Here is a 21,748-nt window from a genome sequence, read left to right on the forward strand (position 1 = left end):
CATCGTAGACCCACCACTATTGTCGCCCCCCTCGCTGCGCCGTCCAGCTACCGTCGGGCGCTGGCTTGGGCGCGATTGACGCACCACTCACCGGCGCTTCGTCCGGCGTCGGATTCCGATCGGATAATGATCGGAATCCGACGTAATTTAGTTGGAAATAACCAAATCACCCACTGCGCCACTGGCGAGCTCGATTGGGCCAGATTCTGGCTGAATCACGGTCAGAATCTGACGGAGGACGGGCCAGCATCGCACGTCGATCCTTCCTCGGCTGATCTCCGACCGCGATTTGGTCGGAATCCGACCCGATCGCGTCATTACCGGGCACGTGATTTGGTTGTTTGCGGCCAAATTACGTCGGATTCTGACCACTATTCAGTCAGAATCCGACGTCGGACGAAGCATCAGCGAGCGACGCGTCGATCGCACTCGAGCCAACGATCAGCGATAGTCGGACGGCGTGGCAAGGGCGGTGGCAGTGGCGGTGGATTTGTGGTGTCGCTCACGGGCGCGCACAAATTTATCGTGCAGGATATTAGTTGTATATATATATATTTTTTATCCGATAAATAACTAAATTTTTTTATTTTAAATTTTTTTATATTTAATATTATAATCTAACTTTTAAATCAAAAATTATATATATATAACAGCGTGGAAATTCAACCAAGCCTTTGAAAAATATCAAAATATAAAGGGTTCAGATGTGCACAAATAGCTGGACTAATTCTGACCCAAACTGCGTGCTGATCACTCCGTTGACATGAATCTGCTCCATTTATTACAAACCAAAGCATCCAGGAAACCCTCTCTATATACGCTCTTCTTCCCCTTTCTTCTTCTCACCAAGCCCCTCTTCTTCTTCTTCCTCTTCCCTCTCGTTTCCTCTTGATTGCCTTGATCACGATCTATCGACATGGAGGCAGTTTCTGTGAGCTCTTTCATGTCGGCTTCGCCGGCCCCTTTGGCGAGAACACTCACTGGTTCAAGGGCAAGAACTAATTACGCGAGAAGGATTCAGGTAGCTATGGCCATTTCTTTTGTCGCCATGAACTTGCTCTCGGAGTATCTAAACGAAGGTTTTTTTTTTTAAACTAGTTTTCGGTTCGAGCATGTGGGGGGAGCAGCGAGGCGAGCGGCGAGGGGAAGATCGTGAAGGCGAAGGAGAAAGGCGAGTATAAGATCGATTACTCCGGCGAGAAGCCGCCGACGCCTATTCTTGACACCGTTAACTACCCTGTTCACATGAAGAATCTCTCCACGCAGGTGATCACTGATACATTTGCCGTTGAGTTTTTCATCAAAATTAAGCTTGCAAATTTTTGACGGAGAGTTTTTTTTTTTTTGCAGGAATTGGAGCAATTGGCTTCAGAGCTGCGGGCGGAGATCGTCTTCTCCGTTGCCAAAACCGGTGGACACTTGAGTTCGAGTTTGGGAGTGGTAGAACTCTCCGTGGCTCTCCACCATGTGTTCAGCACCCCTGACGACAAGATCATTTGGGACGTCGGCCACCAGGCTTACCCTCACAAGATCCTCACCGGAAGGCGATCCAAGATGCACACCATCCGGCAGACGGCGGGGCTCGCCGGTTTCCCCAAGCGCGACGAGAGCGAGCACGACGCCTTCGGCGCCGGCCACAGCTCCACTAGCATCTCCGCAGGGCTTGGAATGGCGGTTGCCAGAGACCTGCAGGGGAAGAAGAACCACGTGATCTCGGTCATCGGAGACGGCTCCATGACCGCCGGCCAAGCCTACGAGGCCATGAACAACGCCGGCTACTTGGACTCCAACCTCATCATCGTGCTGAACGATAACAAGCAGGTTTCGCTGCCGACAGCAACCCTCGACGGCCCGGCGACGCCCGTCGGCGCGCTCCACAAGGCCCTCACCAAGCTCCAGTCAAGCAGCCAGCTCCGCTTGCTCGGCGAAGTCACAAAGGTGCCATTTTTACTTCCTCTGTTTTCCCCCTTTTCTGAGGCAGATTGAAGCCGCAAAGATGCCACTTTTGATTGTTCCATTTCCTATTCCCCTGTTGAAATGGTTCCTTTTTGGCGTCCTTTTGCAGAATATTACGAAGCAGATCGGCGGGCAAACACACGAGATCGCTTCCAAGGTGGACGATTATGGGCCGGGAATGGTGAGCAATACAAGTTCTTCCTTGTTCGAGGAGCTCGGCTTGTACTATATCGGACCTGTGGATGGGCACAACGTGGAAGATCTGGTGAGCATCTTCGAGAAGGTGAAGAATATGCCGGCGGCGGGGCCGGTGCTGGTCCACATCGTGACCGAGAAAGGGAAGGGCTACGCGCCGGCGGAAGAGGCCGACGACAAGATGCACGGCGTGGTCAAGTTCGACCCGAAGACGGGGAAGCAGTTCAAGACGAAGTCGGCGACGCTGTCGTACACGCAGTACTTCGCGGAGTCGCTTATCAAGGAGGCGGAGGTGGACGACAAGATCGTGGCGGTGCACGCGGCGATGGGCAGCGGCACCGGGCTCAACTACTTCCAGAAGAGGTTCCCGGAGAAGTGCTTCGACGTGGGGATCGCGGAGCAGCACGCGGTCACGTTCGCCGCCGGCCTCGCCTCCGAGGGCCTCAAGCCCTTCTGCGCCATCTACTCCTCCTTCCTCCAGCGCGGCTACGACCAGGTGGTGCACGACGTGGACCTGCAGAAGATCCCCGTCCGGTTCGCGCTCGACCGCGCGGGGCTGGTGGGAGCCGACGGGCCCACCCACTGTGGGGCCTTCGACATCACCTACATGGCATGCCTGCCCAACATGGTGGTGATGGCGCCGTCGGACGAGGCGGAGCTGATGCACATGGTGGCGACGGCGGCTGCCATCGACGACCGCCCTAGCTGCTTCCGGTTCCCGAGGGGGAACGGGATCGGCGTGCCGCTTCCGGAAGGGTACAAGGGAACGCCGCTCGAGGTGGGGAAGGGGCGTGTGGTGGTGGAGGGCCGCGACCGGGTGGCCGTGCTCGGCTACGGCGCCATCGTGCAGACGTGCTTGAAGGCGGCGGAGAAGCTGAGGGAGGAGCACGGAGTGAGCATCACGGTGGCTGACGCCCGGTTCTGCAAACCGCTCGACGCCGAGCTGATCCGGCGGCTGGTGGAGGAGCACGAATTCCTCATCACGGTGGAGGAAGGCTCCATCGGAGGATTCAGCTCCCACGTCACGCACTTCCTGAGCTTGAATGGCCTCCTAGACGGACACCTCAAGGTAATTAATAATTATATCGGTACTTATTTGACAAAATGCCGGTCCAAACTAAATTGGTTCGGTTCATTTATGCAGTTGAGATCAATGGTTCTACCGGACCGGTACATCGACCACGGAGCACCGCAGGATCAGATCGAGGCGGCCGGGCTTTCTTCGCGCCACATTGCCGGGACCGTTCTCAATCTTCTGGGAAGGACGAAGGACGCATTGCCCCTGCAATAATTTTAAATTAATAAATTTTAATTTTTATCTAATAAATGGGTTTATAAAGTGATCGTGAGAATATTGACGATGAGATGCAAATTAAAATACCATCTTTTTTTTTTTTCTTCTTCTTATAATTTTTAATCAGAGCACCATTTAATCTTGGTGTAGTTTCTAAAGCAATATTGCATCTCAGATCATGTGTGTATATTCTCAATTGATTGTAGTGTTGTGTTTCTTAGTTATATAAAAAAGTTTGATACGGTAAAATTTGGATACTCATGACCTAGCATCCTAATCCTTTCCTTTAATCGCAATTATTAAGGGGCATCAAAATCATTTTTACTATAATTGTATATAAGAAATGTTGTCCCCGGGGGCATGGTGCCGCGGTAGGATATTCAGGTTGTCACTCAGACATCCGCGGTTTGATCCTCAGCTACGACGTATTTGCAAGAATTTTCTTCTAAATGGGGAGCGTAATTAAAGGATATTGGGTGTCTGGGCTGGTCACTGTGTGCACTATCCGATTTACTCTGGTGGCCGATAGAAAATTTTTGTGGGATCGAACCGATCACCCTCACGATAGTCAACGAGACTAACTAAAATTTATCATTTTTTTTATATAAGAAATGTTAAAATAGATATCATCTAAGATTCATGGTAGCGACGTGGTCAAGGCCCATTACGGCCCAGTTACGGCCGTGAACACTCCAATAGTATTACATGTTTGTAGAGATTATATTGGTATTTTTGGACGTGATTGATCAAACAGAGCTTTCGGTTTCTTCTACTGCTCTTTGCGAGGCCAACTCTTGTTCCTTCTCCGAGCTCTTGTACCTGTACCACCTAGCGCAGACCACGAAGAACGCAAAGTTGAGTGCTCCCATGCCGGCGATCAAGTAGTAGTACAAATCTAGCCTCCCCTGATCAAGGTCTCCGGCCAACCAGTTCGCTCTTCCACGCCCACCAGTCGTTCGATGGATGACCGTAATGAGCAAGCTGCTGAGGTAATTCGAGCAGGCGAGGCCCAGGAAGAGCGTGCCGCCGGCGAGGCTCCTCATGTTCTCCGGGAACTGTTTGTAGCAGAACTCCACTTGGCCGATCAGCGCCATCGCCTCTCCCAGCCCCATGAGCACCAGCTGGGGGACTAACCAGAAGCTCGACATGTGCGAGGCTGAGCTGCGTCTCCGCTCTTCCACGAGGCCGCAGACCACCATCGCCGCGATCGCTAGGAGGAGCCCGATCCCCATCCTCTGCAGTAATGTGATGCCGCCCTCTTTGCCCGTGAGCCGACGGAGGCAGGGGACGACGAGGCGGTCGTAGATGGGGATCCAGATGGTGATGGTGGCCATGGTGAAGACGGAGAAGGTGGCGGCGGGGATTTGGAAGCTGGTGCCGTTCAGGCGGCGGTCGGATTGTAGGGCTTGGAACACTGTGTAGGTAGTTTGCTGCACTAGGGCGATCTCGAAGACGACGATGGTCGACCAAACCGGAATGATCCTCGCGATGCACTTCACCTGTTCGACCTGTTGCACACTGCAGAGTCGCCACCCGTTCGCGGCGGAGAGATTTTGGTGAATCACGTCCGACGGCGTTAAGATCGCAGCTTTGTCGAGAAATCTGCGAGATTTGGGGGTCGATATCAGTCGATTGACGTCAACAATCGAATGAATTGGGAGAAATTACCGGAATTGATCGGTGTGAGGGAGTTTGGCGACGAGGGAGCTGAGATGGGGAGGGTCGAACAGGGCATCCGTCTCCGCGGGCGGCGGCAGGGCACGCTTCCTGAAGGCGGCGACGAGCACCTGGGCGATGCTGGTGAGGGGGCTGCCCTCGGGGAGGATCTTGACGTAGATGCGGGAACCGAGGAAGAAGCAGGCGCAGGAGAAGGCCATGAGCAGAGTGGGGATGGCGAGGCCGAGCGCCCAGCTCACGTTGCTCTGCACGTAGATGATGAAGGTGGAGGAGATCATCATGGCGGTGGTGTAGGTGAAGTAGTACCAGTTGAAGAAGCTGTTGATGCCGCGCCGACCGGCGTCCGTCCCGGGGTCGAACTGGTCGGCGCCGAAGGCCAGGTTGCAGGGCCGGATGCCGCCGGCGCCAACCACCAAGAACAGAAAGCTCGCCAACAGAACCGCTACCTGGCCCGCTGTCGGTCCTTCGCAGGCCTCGCCGCCTCCATGACAGCGAGCGGGGTGCAGCCCGGGGACGGCGGCGGTGAGCGTAAGAATGAACATGCCCTGCTCAAAATTACACCTTTTTGTTCCTTCAAAAAAATAAAACACTCTTCTACTGTGGATTAACGACGGCACCTACTGTGAAAGAAGAGACGGAGGCGAATCCCAAGGTGGCGTAGCGGCCGAAGTAGGTGTCGGAGAGGAAGGCGCCGACGAGCGGTGAAAGATTGGTGGTGCCCGTGAAGACGGTGACGAGCGTGGCCGCCGCGACGCTGTTCATGTGGAAGACGGTGGTGAGGTACACCAGCAGGTTCGCCGACGTTCCGATCGTTCCCAGCTTCTCGAACGTCTCGTTTCCTGCACAATTCACCAGCCGATTCCAACTAATCCTCTCTCTGGTTTTGGCGATTGATTAAGGATCAAGTCGACAGGATTACCGATCACGTAAGGCATGGCTTTCCAGCCTCTGTAGTTGTTCTTCTTGGTTTCCGCCGGAGCGCCATTCTCCTTGTCGTCTGCCATTGCTCTCTCTCTCTGGTTCGCTCGTTGCAGAAGCTGCAGGTTGGTCGGAAAGTTTGTCGTATTTAAAGCTGGAGACGAAGAGAAGAAGACGACGTGACTGAGAAAATTTTGTTTTATTTTATTATCATTAATTTAGCTTTCACATCTCAATTATTGTCCATTTGCTAGAGGAGGAACCACCCATATTTCCAAATTTATTGGATGGGTAAAATGAAAAAATAGAAGACCGTTTATCTATCAGATTAATTGAGTTCATGAGTATTGGTTCTGTCTGAAATCATAATTGATAAGTCAGCATGATAGAACAGTGAAGATGATGGTATTAAAAAAAATGATAAATCTTAGTCAGTCTCATGGACTCAATCTCTGGGGTAGTCGGTTCGGTCCCAAGGAAATTTCCCACCGACCACCAGGGTAAATCGGAAAGCGTATACGACGGTCAATCCAGATGCACAGCATCCTTTGATTGCGTTCTCCATTTGGAGAAAAATTTCTGCAAATACGTCATAGTTGGGGATAATCCCTGGGTCACAACTCGGATGTCCTACCGTTGCACCATTGTCCCGGGGACAAGACGACGGTATTAAAGGTCTTGGAGAGGGAGAGGAAAGATATCTGCAACATTTGGATGAAAATTAAAATAAATATTGAGCATGGTTATTTCGACGTTCAAGTTAACATATGAGCTTAGGAAAAAGTGAAAATTATATAATAGTTGTAGAGGAGGGAGAAGAAGGAAAACAAAATAGTATTACCTTTGCGTGTTTTTTTTCTTCCAAATTTATATATTCACCGAAAAGATCATGATCTCCACATCAACAATAATAGGATATCAGATCCGATTGTTATCTGCTTCTTCATTCACTGACTGTCACATGTATTAGGGAGGATATCTTGGATATCAAGTTTGACATCTTTATAATTGTTCTTTCATTCACTCATAGTATTATGTGCATAAATATTCGAAGTAACCGTCAATAGACTTTCTGTAGAATGACTAAAATTTGAAGAAATCATGAAGTCTACATCCTTTAAAGTTAGGGTGACTGAGTTGATGGGGAAGTTGAGGAGGTTGTATCCTTTGAAGTCGGGGGTGACCGAGCTAATAGGGGAGTTGAGGAGGTTGTGTCCTCTGGAGTTGGGATGACCGAGCCGAATGCCGATAAAGAAAACGAGGAGGTTATGTCCTTAAGAATCAGGATGATCGAACCTATGAAGTAGTCGATGAGGCTATGTCCCTCTGGAGTCGGACTGACAAAGCTGATGAAGGAATCGAGGAGACTGTGTCATCAGGAATCAGGGTGACCAAGCCTGTGAAGGAGTTGAGGAGATTATGTCCTTTGGAGTCAGGGTGACCGAGCCGATGAAAGAATCAAGGAGGTTATGCTCTCTGGTGTTGGGATGACCGAGTCGGTGAGGTAGTCGAGGAGGTTGTGTCCTTTGGAGTCAAGATGACTGAGTCGGTGAGGTAATCAAGGAGGTTGTATTTTCTAGAGTCGAGGTGGCAGAGTTGATAGAAGGAGGAGTCTGAGTTCTCGAACTGAGTTAATGAGGTGGAAGCTAACTCTTTAACCTCTATTAAGTCTTGATTTTTAACATCCACCTAGGCTTGACTATTAACTTGACTTTGCCACTGTTCCGTCAAATACTATGGATGATCAAGCCATCGGTCAATGAACGAGATGACATGCATGCTTCTTAGAGATACCCACCGGAAGGGATGAAGAGATCTAAAAACACTCCAAAAGAGAGTTAGAATGACACCGAGGATGGATCCTGGTAAGCCACTCTAATACTCAAATTATAGTTATGTATGATGAAGGAGATTAAAAACTTAGGGAAATTAGAGTTTTGTGTGTGCATGTCTGTGCCCATGGGTATGAACAATTTTTTATAGAGTTGTTCTTTGAAACATTAGTGCCCGTTTAAGGAATGTTCTGAAATACGTGATTCTATTCCGATATACGTGTTCTAATTGTCCATGGCTTCCGATATATTTTTTTATTTTTCGAAGGAAATAGTCTTAAAGTTTCATGATCTTACAAGCGAACCAGCTTTATGGGTTCAACCTAGAAGCGGACAAAGAAAGACCCGAGGCTAAAATGAGATTACATTATCGTATGAGATCAAGTAGAGGCTGAGGTCGAGACTCAAGCTTAAGTAGAGGTCGACACAAGGTCTTTGGAAGGTTATATTATACTACAGGATCATAGTGGTTATTATTAATTGTAGCAGCTTAGCAGTTATGGATTATGGAATAACTACGGATCATAATGTTATAATTGATAGTAATTATGATAATAAAGATAATTTTAAAAAATAAAATATGTAAAGACGGAATACGATAATAAACAATAAAAAGGGACCTTTTAACTTCTGATCAATCAAAATGAATTTATAATACTTATAAAAGGGTAATAATAATAATAATAATAATAAACTATAAAAGTATTTTGAATAGTTATAGAAAAGGTAAAGCTTTACATCTATGTGTCTTTGGAAGGTTAAATCAACTTTATGTTTAAAGGTGTTTCTCTCTATAAGTTCATAGTTTTATTGTTTAGGGAGAAAAGTTCAGACAATTTTATCTTGTCAAACTCTTTAATTTGTAAATTTTCATGTATTGTCATCGTGAACGGAGTTAGAAATTTCATATTGAAAGAAAATGAAAAATATATATTTATCTGGAAGGAACAGTCCTATTGTAACTCTTCATTTATCCCTCATTTTTATACTCTTACATCTTTCGTATTAAAAAAAATTGAGAGAGATGATAATTATCACGTATTAGAAATTTATTAGTATAGACTTAATTCTCATCTATTTCCATTAATTGGAATCTGTCACTCCATCAGTCATATACGATTGATTTCACGATCACATTTATTTCCATTAGGTGTTCATACACACACACTTGCTTCCTTGATTTGAACTTCTCATTATCTATGATAAATTAATTTACAAAATATACAATAAAATAATAATAGTTTGGATTGTTTCACATCGAGACTTATGATATGAGCCATAATTCAGATAACAACAATTTAATTTTCATCCCTATTTAAAAAATACCTTTTATAAATTAAAAAATTCATCTATTACCTTTGAATATAATTATAGAGCAAAAAATCACCAAGTTCAAATCCAATAAATTTTTTAAAAAATATATTTAATCAATTCATATATTATAAAAAAAAACTTTATGTTAATCGGTCGAGCTAATTAATTTGATACCTTAGAATGCAAACAAAAATAGATTCAAAATTTCTTATAATATCAAACAAAGACAAATACATCACGACATATCTTTTGTGGGATTCCTTAAGCCATTTTGCTAAGGAACACATGACTTGTCTCTTGCAATCATACGTGGATTTATTGCGTCCAACTCTGCGGTCCTCTCGTTCCCACTTAACAAGTCAGAAAGAAATTCTCATTTTGCTTATCGAAATCAGGAATTTGTATCCGCAAATGGACAAGTGAAGTGAAGGAAATGATCCCAAATTATTGAGGCTATCAAAATCAGAAACTTATCTTCCACTAAGAAATAAAACTTTATGAAGATCCGACAATATTTGACTTATAAAACTTTCTCGTAAGGATAATGACGTGCAGGGATGAAGTCAAAGGCGATAGCAACGTCCCTTTTAGGTAAGTGTATAGAAATAAAACACGCATATTTTATCCCTTAATTAGTATGAAATCTATGGCTTAGCTTCCTTCCTGCTCTCCATCTGCTTCCCGATCGAGTCTGTGACCGAGGATAGAACCTATTGCTCCTCTCGATCGGCTCAGTCTCTATTTGTGGCCCTGCGTGTCAACACCCGTTGGAGAGCGTCGGTTAGGTTGGTGTGGGCAATTCGACGATCAAATCAATACTCTTCTATAAAAAAGTGAAATCCGTCATCCAACAAGCTCACATGATCAGTTTCACAACCATCTATGAGGAGGTAAATCGAGAAGTTACAGTTGACCATGACGAAGAAGGGTAATGCCTCAGCTTTGTCGAGATTCAAACTCTTACCCTCTTCTGCAACTCTGCTCCGTCGTAACCAACTTAACTATGTCCCGGAGGTGACGATCAAATCAATACTAGATTGAGAGTAGTGTGCTCAAATAGGTCAATTTATGAAGGAGTAGATTAATCCATAAAAAATCCATCATATAACGGATGAGCCGAGCCAGTCCGCCATATTGGATGGTTAAGAAATCTCCAACCCAATCTAACTTAAAGTAAATTGCCGGTTAGATGGGTCAATTCACCATCTTAGATGATTAAAAAATTGATTAAGAAATTTTCAATTCAACCCAACTCCAGATGAGTTGTAGGTTAATGGATTAGTCGCCATCTTGGATGGTTAGGACATCTTCAACTTAACTCAACTCAAAACTAATTACAGGGCAGACAAGTCAACCAATAGGTCTACTAAAAAATAAAATATGTATATATATATAGTTGAAAATTTTACATTTGATTGCGAATTGGATATAGGCACGATCGACACGCCCCTCGTTGGCGCTCCGTCTAGCGTCGGATTTCGATCGGATAGTGGTCGAAATCCGACGAATTTGACCGGATGTGCCATTGTCGATCGAGATCGGCCCGGATTCCGATTGAATCGCGATCACCGGACGACCGAGGAAGGACCCGCGTGCAACGTTGGCCCGTCCTCCGCCGGATTCCGATCGCGATTCGATCGGAATCCGGGCTGATCGCCGTCGACAGTGGTCACGCCAATGCCGACCGCGTCATTTTACTATTTCCACCCCAATTACGTCGGATTTCGACCACTATCCGATCAGAATCTGACACTGGACGGAGCGCGGGTGAATGGCGCGTCGATCGCGCCCGAGGCGATGGTTGGCGGTAGCCAGACGGCGCGGCAAAAACGGCGATGGATCGGCGGTGTCACGCATGGATTCGCAGGAGAAGTCGCGTAGGATATATATATAGTTGAAAATTTTAGAGGGGGGTTGAGAGGGACGGCTGCACCCATTGATCCCTTTGACTTAATCTCTCTCTGTGACCATGCGTGTCAATACCCGTTAGAGGACATCAGTTAGGCCGGCGTGAGTTTTTTTTTGATGGTTAAGTCAGCACGCTGCACTAGGTCGAGACTTACGAGTGGAGCTTGTGGGTGTGTGAGGAAAATTTTAAAGAATGGGAAAACTCGAGAGAGTCGATAGTCTTCACGAGTAACGAGTAAGAGAATATCATTAATTCCACCTATTATCACTTGATCTTATATAGTCGAGGAAAAAGAACATCCACGTACGCCACCACATGAGTCAGGAATAACAAGTCAACTCATCGAATGGAGATAAGTCGGGTGATATATGAGACAACAGCAAAGTCATACATTTGATATGATCGGGCCATTGGTCATAGTGTTGCCTTCGATACAAATTACCTTGTCAAAGATAGTCATACCACAACGTACAATGATTACGATCATCAAGAGTTGTTGGATGTCTAAGAGTATACTTGAACGGCATGGAAAGGATGGGATTAAGTTAAGCCAAAGAGGGCATTGGCTCGAGCGAATATGTAATAGAGGGCGATGACGTGATCGCATTTACTCAGGATATATCCAGTAAATATAAATTCATTGATGAAATTAGAATATAATAAAATATACTATATTTTTTCCCTTTTTTATAGTGATAATTTTCTTTCTTTACATAGAATATAATAAACACACTTTCTGTAAACACTGAATTTGTTACTTAAATAAAAAAATTATAAGAATTAAATAAATATGACATAAGAATATTAATATATAAAATGAAAATATCTTTGTTAAAAAAGAATAATTCAAATCAGCCCAACTCTACATTCAAATTCTATCACGTCACTTTTAAATTTTCTCTCTTCTGAGTTTGATTAAACTAACCTGATTAAATTTATACAAAACCAAACAGACCAAACCAAACCTAAATCGAACCAGGCCGTCTCGGCCTTAGTCGAGCACGACCGATCGACACCTCTATGTCTGTATAAGTAAAGAAATATTCATGATAAAATTCAAATAGCTAAAATTAAAGGATATTTCATCCCTCTCGCATTAGCATATACAAATACACATGAAACCTTACATAAATCCACATTTAATATACAGATTATTTATCCCAAGAAGGTTGTCAAACATCTAAAAGAGGAGTGCTGAAATTGCACCTCATTGCAAGCTTAACCTTGAATTCAACCACCTGAAACAACAAGGCTCACACATGCCATGAGCTTCGAAGTATAGTCGAAAGCAATGTCGCCCGAGCACTTGTGCGCGACCGGGAACTTCAGTGGCTCTTCGTAGCAAGAGAGGATATATGATTCTACTGGACTAGGGGAGTTTGAAGCTTTACATATACAACCTGCTCATAAAACCTTCTAGTCCTATAGAACAAAATCAATGCAACAACCGAACCGAGAATGCTCACAAATGACATGATCATGAAGGATAGCATGAAGCAATGTCGGCCCAAGCATTCGTGTGTGCCTGAGGACTTTGATGCTTCCATATCATAGATGTATCCCACAACTCTTACAGAGAGGATATACGATCCGACTGGACTTGCAATCGCTATAGTATTAAAGATGGTGCCGAAATGCCTGAGTCCAAATAATTCAGATGTGATACTAGGCATCAGTGCCCACTGAGAGCCAAAGCAGATGCCCACCAGCACAGAACCCATGTACAGAGAACCTGGAAGGGCAGTTGAGATGATTGCATGGCCAGCACTCATGAGCACAAGCGTCAGCGAAATGAACACAGGCCGCGGCCAACCTTTATTATGGAGGAAATAATCGGAGATGTAGCCGCTGCCGAATCGACCAAGGAAGTTCCAAATGCTCCAGAGAGAAACCAGAGTACTTGTCTCTGTGGCCATGTAACCGAGAGCTCCTCCAATTTGACTGATGTTGTCTACCGTGGCCAATCCAGAACCCATACCACATGCCATGGCTATAAACAATAACCAAAAGTCGCATGTTGACATGGACTGTGTAAGGTTAAAATTGTCTCCTCTTTCTGGTAGGATCAAATCTTGGTCGAACGGGTCGTGTCCACTCCCAGAAACTAATCTGTTTGGTGATACAGGATCATCATGGTTTACTATCAGAGTGGTTCTTTCGTGATGAAAATCTTCTTCGAGCATCTTTGCTTCTGTCATCTGAGCTTTCATTACAACAGTTGTTGGAGACAAGAGCATCATCATGAGAACTGTAAATATCACTGACTGAGCTACTGATCCCATTCTTAGTATGCTCTCTCCGATTATAACAAGCATAAGATAACCAGCAATGATCATAGCAATGAGTGAAAATGCATCCAGAAATTTCTTCTCGGATACACTCTTTCTACGATCAACTTTAACAACAGGCATTAATAGTAACGTGAGGATATTGGGCAACAATGCAAGAATCAGAATGAAAGATGTTGGGTTTTCGTTGAACATTGTCCGATATATCTGGATCAATATTGCTCCACTAAGACCCAGAAAACCCTGCACAATAACAAGACATTAGATCTTGCGGATGCCGATGATAATGAACTCAAACACCCAATTTGACTATTCAAAGAGGGATTGTCAGGACAAGCATAATAATAAATGGGACAAAAGAATCACAGACTAGAATCAAGATCTTCTGTTCTTAGGAAATATGACTTATGCCTCCATACTCACTCTTGTTTTTTTTAGGGAAAAGGCAATATGGCATTCATAGTATTATAGATATTGTGTCTTTGTTTGAGCATCATGAGTGCAGGATTACATCATTCAAAGGCTAGTCAAAATACAACATTTTCATTATAATAAACATCCATCCTTAATCAACCATCAGGTCTAATAACCAATATCCAAATTGAGCTGTTTAGGAAATTGTATTTCATTATCCTAAGGGCATCGATTATCTTACTCGTTAGAAGCTTGTTCTGTCAGCTAAAATTCGGTCAATCATCATGAATGTTATTCTAGATGTTAATAGAAAGCTAAAAGATGACCCAATCGATACACTCACTCAAGATTGTTACTAATTATCTAATAAGGTTAGTAATATTTGCTTGAACCTTGGATTGGCAAGTCCAATGTTTGAGCTCCTAGCTATAATTCAGCAAATGTGAATTGGGCAAATGGATTCTCCTATTCATCTAGATCTCTATTACTCTAGACTCGTTAGGGGAAACGATATCTTGGCTTATGAGAAATCAACAAGGAGAATTGGACCCTATAAAGCAAATATATAAGCAACGAAGAGAAATCAACATCAAGTCTACAAAATATCTCTTATGCTTGATCAAACATAGGGGATTAAATCCTGTACAGCAAAGAACTGCTCCAATTATCGCCTAAACATGGAATTTTAGGACTATCATTTGAAAGCTGTTAAGGATTACGAAAAAAATGTGGTCCTATAACAAAGTTGATAAATTGGAATTAAATCATGTTGGAGAACAAGCTATCATCTTTAGCAAAGATATTGAGAGGGTACAAAACGCAGTTTTGCACAAAATTACTCAAGTTTAGCTCTTATGCTTGATCAAGGGGATTAACTTCTGTACATAAAAAAAAAAACAAAATTGTTTCTGTTCTTACCAAAACATGGAATTTTACAATTATCATTTGAAAGTCAACGTGTTCAAAAGACTTGACTGTTCCAGTTTACGAAGAAATGTTGTCCTCCAACAAAGTCAATAAAGTGATAGAGTCATATTGCAGAACAAGTTATCATCTTTAGCCATGCCCTTGAGAAGGTAGCAAACGTGGTTTTTACTTAAAGAGACAAAAAATATGAAAATAAAATTGTCAGAATGGCGTGGAAATTTTAATCAATTTGCTCATCTAATCATCGATTTGACCTTTTGATCCCGTAGAAAGTCAATCTTTGATTCAAGAATCAAAATCAGAGAAGGAGAATTTACGGATATCCTAAACAGATGCATACCGTTGGAGAATATAATCGCAACATCGATCTCTATGGAAGAAAATCCTAAATGAATCCCTAAAGTTGTGAAAGGAATGGATTACCTTCATGATGCCGATTGCAGTTCCCCGGCTCCCCGGAAAGTTCTCGACCGCCGTGACCACGTTGGCGGTGTTGAAGAACGTCTGGGCGTGCGACGCCAGAAGCATGTAGAAGCACATCAGCGCCGGCGGCGGCCGAGCGACGTAGCCGGCCACGGAAAGCCACATGAAAAAGTACCCCACGAAGCACTGCGCCGCGCCGGCGAGGTGCACGATCCACGGCCGCTCGTGAACGGAAGGCGACGAGATGAGGAGGCCGGAAAGCACGCCGATATTTGCGCCGATGTTCTTGAAAAAGGCGACGGAGTCGAGGGTTGATTGATCGTAGCCCTGCGACGCCTTCAGCGCCGGCGAGTAGACTCCGAAGCAGTAGGATCCGCCGGTGGCACACTGGATCCACGTGCTCGCGGCCATCGCCGCCCACTTGCTCCGCCCCATGGTGGCGGTGGCAATTTCGCATCTCGAAGCTTCTTACGTTACGTGGCAACTTTGCGTTTGCTTATTTTGGCAGACGCTGTAGCAGAACGCAAACATTCGCCGGATGGATTCCGTGCAAGAAGAGCCTGCAATTTATGGCTGTCGTTAGACAGCCAATAGGATCGATGGGGTCCGCTCATTGAACGGTTTTGATGATCATATTAAAGCATCCATCAAAGTTGACTTGGACCGAATCCTTCATTGCAACAGATGGATGCCAACTCTCTTCAATAATTTATCAATATTTTTAAGCATAAAAAATCATGAAAATTAATTATTTAATCTAATAAATTAATATTATAAAATTATTAGCCTTTTTAACACATTATTATTTTATTAATTTATCTAAATTTTGACTATAACTATTTTTCAACAAAATTCTTGGATCACTAAGATAGTTTATTGGGATTAAATATATTGATAGTTGACAAAGTATGTCTCAGCCCGTCTAGCTCAGTTGGTAGAGCGCAAGGCTCTTAACCTTGTGGTCGTGGGTTCGGGCCCCACGGTGGGCGTTTATTTGTTTTCCGAATGAGCACATTAATTTTTAAAACAGCCCTGTAGTCTGTCTCTCCGCATGAATTTTCATATTTTTACCGTCAAGTTTCTAAAATTTCAGTGCCACCCTATTTCCCGGAGAATGTTCATTCTGAAACGTCCCTACAATCATAATATTCTTACAATTGACCCCTTTAACTCAATAATTTCTTCCAAAATCCTGACAATATTCAGTATAATGGAACAATACACGGCCTCAAGTACATTTGGAGATCTGAGGGTTTTATAGGGCTTTTCAAAGGCAATGGAGACCGGCGGTCCTTCCTCTTGGCTCACAGTGGTCGTTTGCTGAATGCGGCGGTTTTCGATCGAATTCAGCTGGAATTTAGCACTGGTAAGCGCGCCGATGAGTGGCGCGTCAATCGGGCTCGGTCCGGCGGGCGGCGGTGGTCGGACGGTGAAGCGGTAGCCGCGGGAACAGCGAGGGGTCGGGTGTCACGGCACTGTGCATTTTCACTTTTGAACGTACAGTCCGATCTTCGCGATCACACGTGATGGGCGGTGATCCCGCTGTCGCGCACAGGCGCGTACGAAGCCGACGCGCAGCATAGTATTTTCGCCCTTGAGTCATGCTACAACTTACAGTAATTGCAATCATCAAGAGTTGTCGGATGTCTAAGAGTATACTTGAACAGGATGAAAAGGATGGGGATGAAAAAGATGGGAACAAGTGGAGCCAAAGAGGGAATTGGCTGGTATGTAGTAGAGGGCGACGATATGATTGCATTTACCCGAGATATATCCGGTAAATATAAATTCATTGATGAAATTAGAATATAATAAAATATAATATATTTTTTCCCTTTTTTATACATTTTTATAGTGATAATTTTCTTTCTTTACATAGAATAAACACACTTTCTGTAAACACTGAATTTGTTACTTAAAAACAATTTTTATAATTAATTTTCATGATTTTTTTATTCTTAAAAATATTGATAAATTATCGAAGAGAGTTGGCATCCATCTGTTGCAATGAAGGATTCGGTCCAAGTCAACTTTGATGGATGCTTTTAAGATGCAATGAGCGGACCCCATCGATCCTATTGGCTGTCTAACGACAGCCATAAATTGCAGGCTCTTCTTGCACGGAATCCATCCGGCGAATGTTTGTGATCTGCTACAGCGTCTGCCAAAATAAGCAAACGCAAAGTTGCCACGTAACGTAAGAAGACATAAGAAATGCAGAGGCTTCGAGACGCGAAAGCTACAGGGCCATGGCAATCGCCACCGCCACCTTGGGGCGGAGCAAGTGGGCGGCGATGGCCGCGAGCACGTGGATCCAGTGCGCCACCGGCGGATCCTACTGCTTCGGAGTCTACTCGCCGGTGCTGAAGGCGTCGCAGGGCTACGATCAATCCACCCTCGACTCCGTCGCCTTTTTCAAGAACATCGGCGCAAACATCGGCGTGCTTTCCGGCCTCCTCATCTCGTCGCCTTCCGTTCACGAGCGGCCGTGGATCGTGCACCTCGCCGGCGCGGCGCAGTGCTTCGTGGGGTACTTTTTCATGTGGCTCTCCGTGGCCGGCTACGTCGCTCGGCCGCCGCCGGCGCTGATGTGCTTCTACATGCTTCTGGCGTCGCACGCCCAGACGTTCTTCAACACCGCCAACGTGGTCACGGCGGTCGAGAACTTTCCGGGGAGCCGGGGAACTGCAATCGGCATCATGAAGGTAATCCATTCCTTTCACGACTTTAGGGATTCATTTAGGATTTTCTTCCATTGAGATCGATGTTGCGATTATATTCTCCAACAGTATGCATCTGTTTAGGATATCCGTAAATTCTCCTTCTCTGACTTTGATTCTTGAATCAAAGATTGACTTTCTACGGGATCAAAAAGGTCAAATCGACGATTAGATGAGCAAATTGATTAAAATTTCCACTCCATTCTGACAATTTTATTTTCATATTTTTTTGTCTCTTCAAGTAAAAACCACGTTTGCTACCTTCTCAAGGGCATGGCTAAAGATGATAACTTGTTCTGCAATATGACTTTATCACTTTATTGACTTTGTTGGAGGACAACATTTCTTCGTAAACTGGAACAGTCAAGTCTTTTGAACACGTTGACTTTCAAATGATAGTTGTAAAATTCCATGTTTTGGTAAGAACAGAAACAATTTCTTTTTTTTTTTATGTACAGAAGTTAATCCCCTTGATCAAGCATAAGAGCTAAACTTGAGTAATTTTGTGCAAAACTGCGTTTGGTACCCTCTCAATATCTTTGCTAAAGATGATAGCTTGTTCTCCAACATGATTTAATTCCAATTTATCAACTTTGTTATAGGACCACATTTTTTTCGTAATCCTTAACAGATTTCAAATGATAGTCCTAAAATTCCATGTTTAGGCGATAATTGGAGCAGTTCTTTGCTGTACAGGATTTAATCCCCTATGTTTGATCAAGCATAAGAGTTATTTTGTAGACTTGATGTTGATTTCTTTGTTGCTTATATATTTGCTTTACAGGGTCCAATTCTCCTTGTTGATTTCTCATAAGCCAAGATATCGTTTCCCCTAACGATTCTAGAGTAATAGAGATCTAGATGAATAGGAGAATCCATTTGCCCAATTCACATTTGCTGAATTATAGCTAGGAGCTCAAACATAGGACTTGCGGATCCAATGTTCAAGCAAATATTACTAACCTTATTGATAATTAGTAAGAATCTTGAGTGAGTGTATTGATTGGGTCATCTTTTAGCTTTCTATTAACATCTAGAATAACATTCATGATGATTAACCGAATTTTAGCTGACAGAACAAGCTTCTAACGAGTAAGATAATCGACGCCCTTAGGAGAATGAAATACAATTTCCCAAACAGCTCAATTTGGATACTGGTTATTAGACCTGATGGTTGATTAAGGATGGATGTTTGTTATAATGAAAATGTTGTATTTTGACTAGCCTTTGAATGATGTAATCCTGCACTCATGATGCTCAAACAAATGGAACTATGCTTTGTATGTGTGTGTGTGTGTATTGATACACACAATATATATGATACTATGAATGCCATATTGCCTTTTCCCTAAAAAAAACAAGAGTGAGTATGGAGGCATAAGCCATATTTCCTAAGAACAGAAGATCTTGATTCTAGTCTGTGATTCTTTTGTCCCATTTATTATCATGTTTGTCCTGACAATCCCTCTTTGAATAGTCAAATTGGGTGTTTGAGTTCATTATCATCGGCATCCTCAATATCTAATGTCTTGTTATTGTGCAGGGTTTTCTGGGTCTTAGTGGAGCAATACTGATCCAGATATATCGGACAATGTTCAACGAAAACCCAACATCTTTCATTCTGATTCTTGCATTGTTGCCCAATATCCTCACGTTACTATTAATGCCCGTTGTTAAAGTTGATCGTAGAAAGAGTGTATCCGAGAAGAAATTTCTGGATGCATTTTCACTCATTGCTATGATCATTGCTGGTTATCTTATGCTTGTTATAATCGGAGACAGCATACTAAGAATGGGATCAGCAGCTCAGTTAGTGATATTTGCAGTTCTCATGATGATGCTCTTGTCTCCAACAACTGTTGTAATGAAAGCTCAGATGACAGAAGCAAAGATGCTCGATGAAGATTTTCGTCACGAAAGAACCACTCTGATAGTAAAGCATGATGATCCTGTATCACCAAACAGATTAGTTTCTGGGAGTGGACATGACCCGTTTGACCAAGATTTGATCCTACCAGAAAGAGGAGACAATTTTAACCTTACACAGTCCATGTCAACATGCGACTTCTGGTTATTGTTTATAGCCATGGCATGTGGGATGGGTTCTGGATTGGCCACGGTAGACAACATCAGTCAAATTGGAGGAGCTCTCGGTTACATGGCCACAGAGACAAGTACTCTGGTTTCTCTCTGGAGCATTTGGAACTTCCTTGGTCGATTCGGCAGCGGCTACATCTCCGATTACTTCCTCCATAATAAAGGTTGGCCACGGCCTGTGTTCATTTCGCTGACACTTGTGCTCATGAGTGCTGGCCATGCACTCATCTCAACTGGCCTTCCAGGTTCTCTGTACATGGGTTCTGTGCTGGTGGGCATCTGCTATGGCTCTCAGTGGGCACTGATGCCTAGTATCACTTCTGAATTATTTGGACTCAGGCATTTCGGCACCATCTTTAATACTATAGCGATTGCAAGTCCGGTTGGATCGTATATCCTCTCTGTAAGAGTTGTGGGATACATCTATGATATGGAAGCATCGAAGTCCTCAGGCACACACGAATGCTTGGGCCGACATTGCTTCATGCTATCCTTCATGATCATGTCATTTGTGAGCATTCTCGGTTCGGTTGTTGCATTGATTTTGTTCTACAGGACTAGAAGGTTTTATGAGCAGGTTGTGTATGTAAAGCTTCAAACTCCCCTAGTCCAGTAGAATCATATATCCTCTCTCGCTACGAAGAGCCGTCGAAGTTCCCGGCCATGCGTAAGTGCTCGGGCAACATTGCTTTCGACTATGCTTCGAAGTTCATGGCATGTGTGAGCCTTGTGGTTTCGGGTGGTTGAATTCAAGGTTAAGCTTGCAATGAGGTGCAATTTCAGCACTCCTCTTAGCTCTCCTCTTTTAGATGTTTCACAACCTTCTTGGGATAGATCATCTGTATTTTAAATATGGATTTGTGTAAGGTTTCATGTGTATTTGTATATGCTAATGCGAGAGGGATGAAATATCCTTTTAGCTATTTGAATTTTATCATGAATATTTCTTTACTCATACAAACATACAGGTGTCGATTGGTCGTGCTCGAGTCTCGACTAAGGCCGAGATGGTCGGGTTCGATTTAGGTTTGGTTTGGTCTGGTTTGGTTTTGTATAAATTGAATTAGGTTAGTTTAATTAAACTCAGAAGAGAAAATTTAAAAGTGATATGATAGAATTTGAATGTAGAGTTGGGCTGATTTGAATTATTCTTTTTTAACAAAGATATTTTCATTTTATATATTAATATTCTTATGTCATATTTATTTAATTCTTATAATTTTTATTAATCTAATAAATTAATATTATAAAATTATTAGCCTTTTTAGCATATTATTATTTTATTAATTTATCTAAATTTTGACTATAACTATTTTTCAACAAAATTCTTGGATCACTAAGATAGTTTATTTAAATTAAATAAATTTATAGTTGACAAAGTATGTGTCAGCCCGTCTAGCTCAGTTGGTAGAGCGCAAGGCTCTTAACCTTGTGGTCGTGGGTTCGAGCCCCACGGTGGGCGGGTTTTTTCCCCAGATGATCACGTGAATTTTTAAACCAATCCTTTAGTCTATCTGTTATAATGAATATTTTCTTTAACAGTTCGTTTAGCATGTCTCAGCCCGTCTAGCTCAGTTGGTAGAGCGCAAGGCTCTTAACCTTGTGGTCGTGGGTTCGAGCCCCACGGTGGGCGTTTGTTTTCCGAATGAGCACATTAATTTTTAAACCAGCCCTTTTAGTCTGTCTGTCCGCATGCATTTTCATATTTTTACCGTCAAGTTTCTAAAATTTCAGTGCCACACTATTTCCTGGAGAATGTTCATTCTGAAACGTCCCTAAAATCA

General features: G+C 43.6%; 4 protein-coding genes and 3 non-coding genes across 7 annotated transcripts; 5 read left to right on the forward strand and 2 right to left on the reverse strand.

Annotated features, from left to right (window-relative positions):
* The first annotated feature begins 825 nt into the window (after positions 1-825).
* LOC141831526 (putative 1-deoxy-D-xylulose-5-phosphate synthase 2, chloroplastic) lies at positions 826-3,706 on the forward strand. Its single transcript, XM_074718902.1, has 5 exons — positions 826-1,021; positions 1,099-1,266; positions 1,351-1,938; positions 2,066-3,220; positions 3,296-3,706. Exons 1-5 carry the CDS (start codon positions 917-919, stop codon positions 3,440-3,442), a joined length of 2,163 nt encoding a protein of 720 aa, XP_074575003.1. The 5' UTR covers positions 826-916; the 3' UTR covers positions 3,443-3,706.
* A 359-nt stretch (positions 3,707-4,065) lies between these two features.
* On the reverse strand, positions 4,066-6,173 carry LOC141832190 (protein NRT1/ PTR FAMILY 2.11-like). The gene is made up of 4 exons (XM_074719677.1): positions 6,042-6,173; positions 5,744-5,961; positions 5,114-5,667; positions 4,066-5,047 (listed from the first exon to the last, which is right to left on the reverse strand). Exons 1-4 carry the CDS (start codon positions 6,124-6,126, stop codon positions 4,192-4,194), a joined length of 1,713 nt encoding a protein of 570 aa, XP_074575778.1. The 5' UTR covers positions 6,127-6,173; the 3' UTR covers positions 4,066-4,191.
* Positions 6,174-12,161: 5,988 nt separating this feature from the next.
* Positions 12,162-15,597, reverse strand: LOC141831945 (protein NUCLEAR FUSION DEFECTIVE 4-like). The gene is made up of 2 exons (XM_074719381.1): positions 15,148-15,597; positions 12,162-13,626 (listed from the first exon to the last, which is right to left on the reverse strand). Exons 1-2 carry the CDS (start codon positions 15,580-15,582, stop codon positions 12,457-12,459), a joined length of 1,605 nt encoding a protein of 534 aa, XP_074575482.1. The 5' UTR covers positions 15,583-15,597; the 3' UTR covers positions 12,162-12,456.
* A 466-nt stretch (positions 15,598-16,063) lies between these two features.
* TRNAK-CUU (transfer RNA lysine (anticodon CUU)) lies at positions 16,064-16,136 on the forward strand. The gene has a single exon. It is a non-coding gene; the product is annotated as a tRNA-Lys (tRNA).
* Positions 16,137-17,293: 1,157 nt separating this feature from the next.
* On the forward strand, positions 17,294-20,866 carry LOC141832319 (protein NUCLEAR FUSION DEFECTIVE 4-like). Its single transcript, XM_074719811.1, has 2 exons — positions 17,294-17,852; positions 19,411-20,866. The coding sequence occupies exons 1-2, from the start codon at positions 17,397-17,399 to the stop codon at positions 20,578-20,580; spliced, it is 1,626 nt and encodes a 541-aa protein (XP_074575912.1). The 5' UTR covers positions 17,294-17,396; the 3' UTR covers positions 20,581-20,866.
* Positions 20,867-21,353: 487 nt separating this feature from the next.
* Positions 21,354-21,426, forward strand: TRNAK-CUU (transfer RNA lysine (anticodon CUU)). Its single transcript has one exon. It is a non-coding gene; the product is annotated as a tRNA-Lys (tRNA).
* A 98-nt stretch (positions 21,427-21,524) lies between these two features.
* TRNAK-CUU (transfer RNA lysine (anticodon CUU)) lies at positions 21,525-21,597 on the forward strand. Its single transcript has one exon. It is a non-coding gene; the product is annotated as a tRNA-Lys (tRNA).
* Positions 21,598-21,748: the final 151 nt, after the last annotated feature.

Source organism: Curcuma longa, chromosome 7 (genome assembly GCF_044706935.1).
Source record: "Curcuma longa cultivar G26 ecotype Majalengka, Jawa Barat chromosome 7, ITB_CL_G26_1.1, whole genome shotgun sequence".
NCBI lineage: Eukaryota > Viridiplantae > Streptophyta > Magnoliopsida > Zingiberales > Zingiberaceae > Curcuma > Curcuma longa.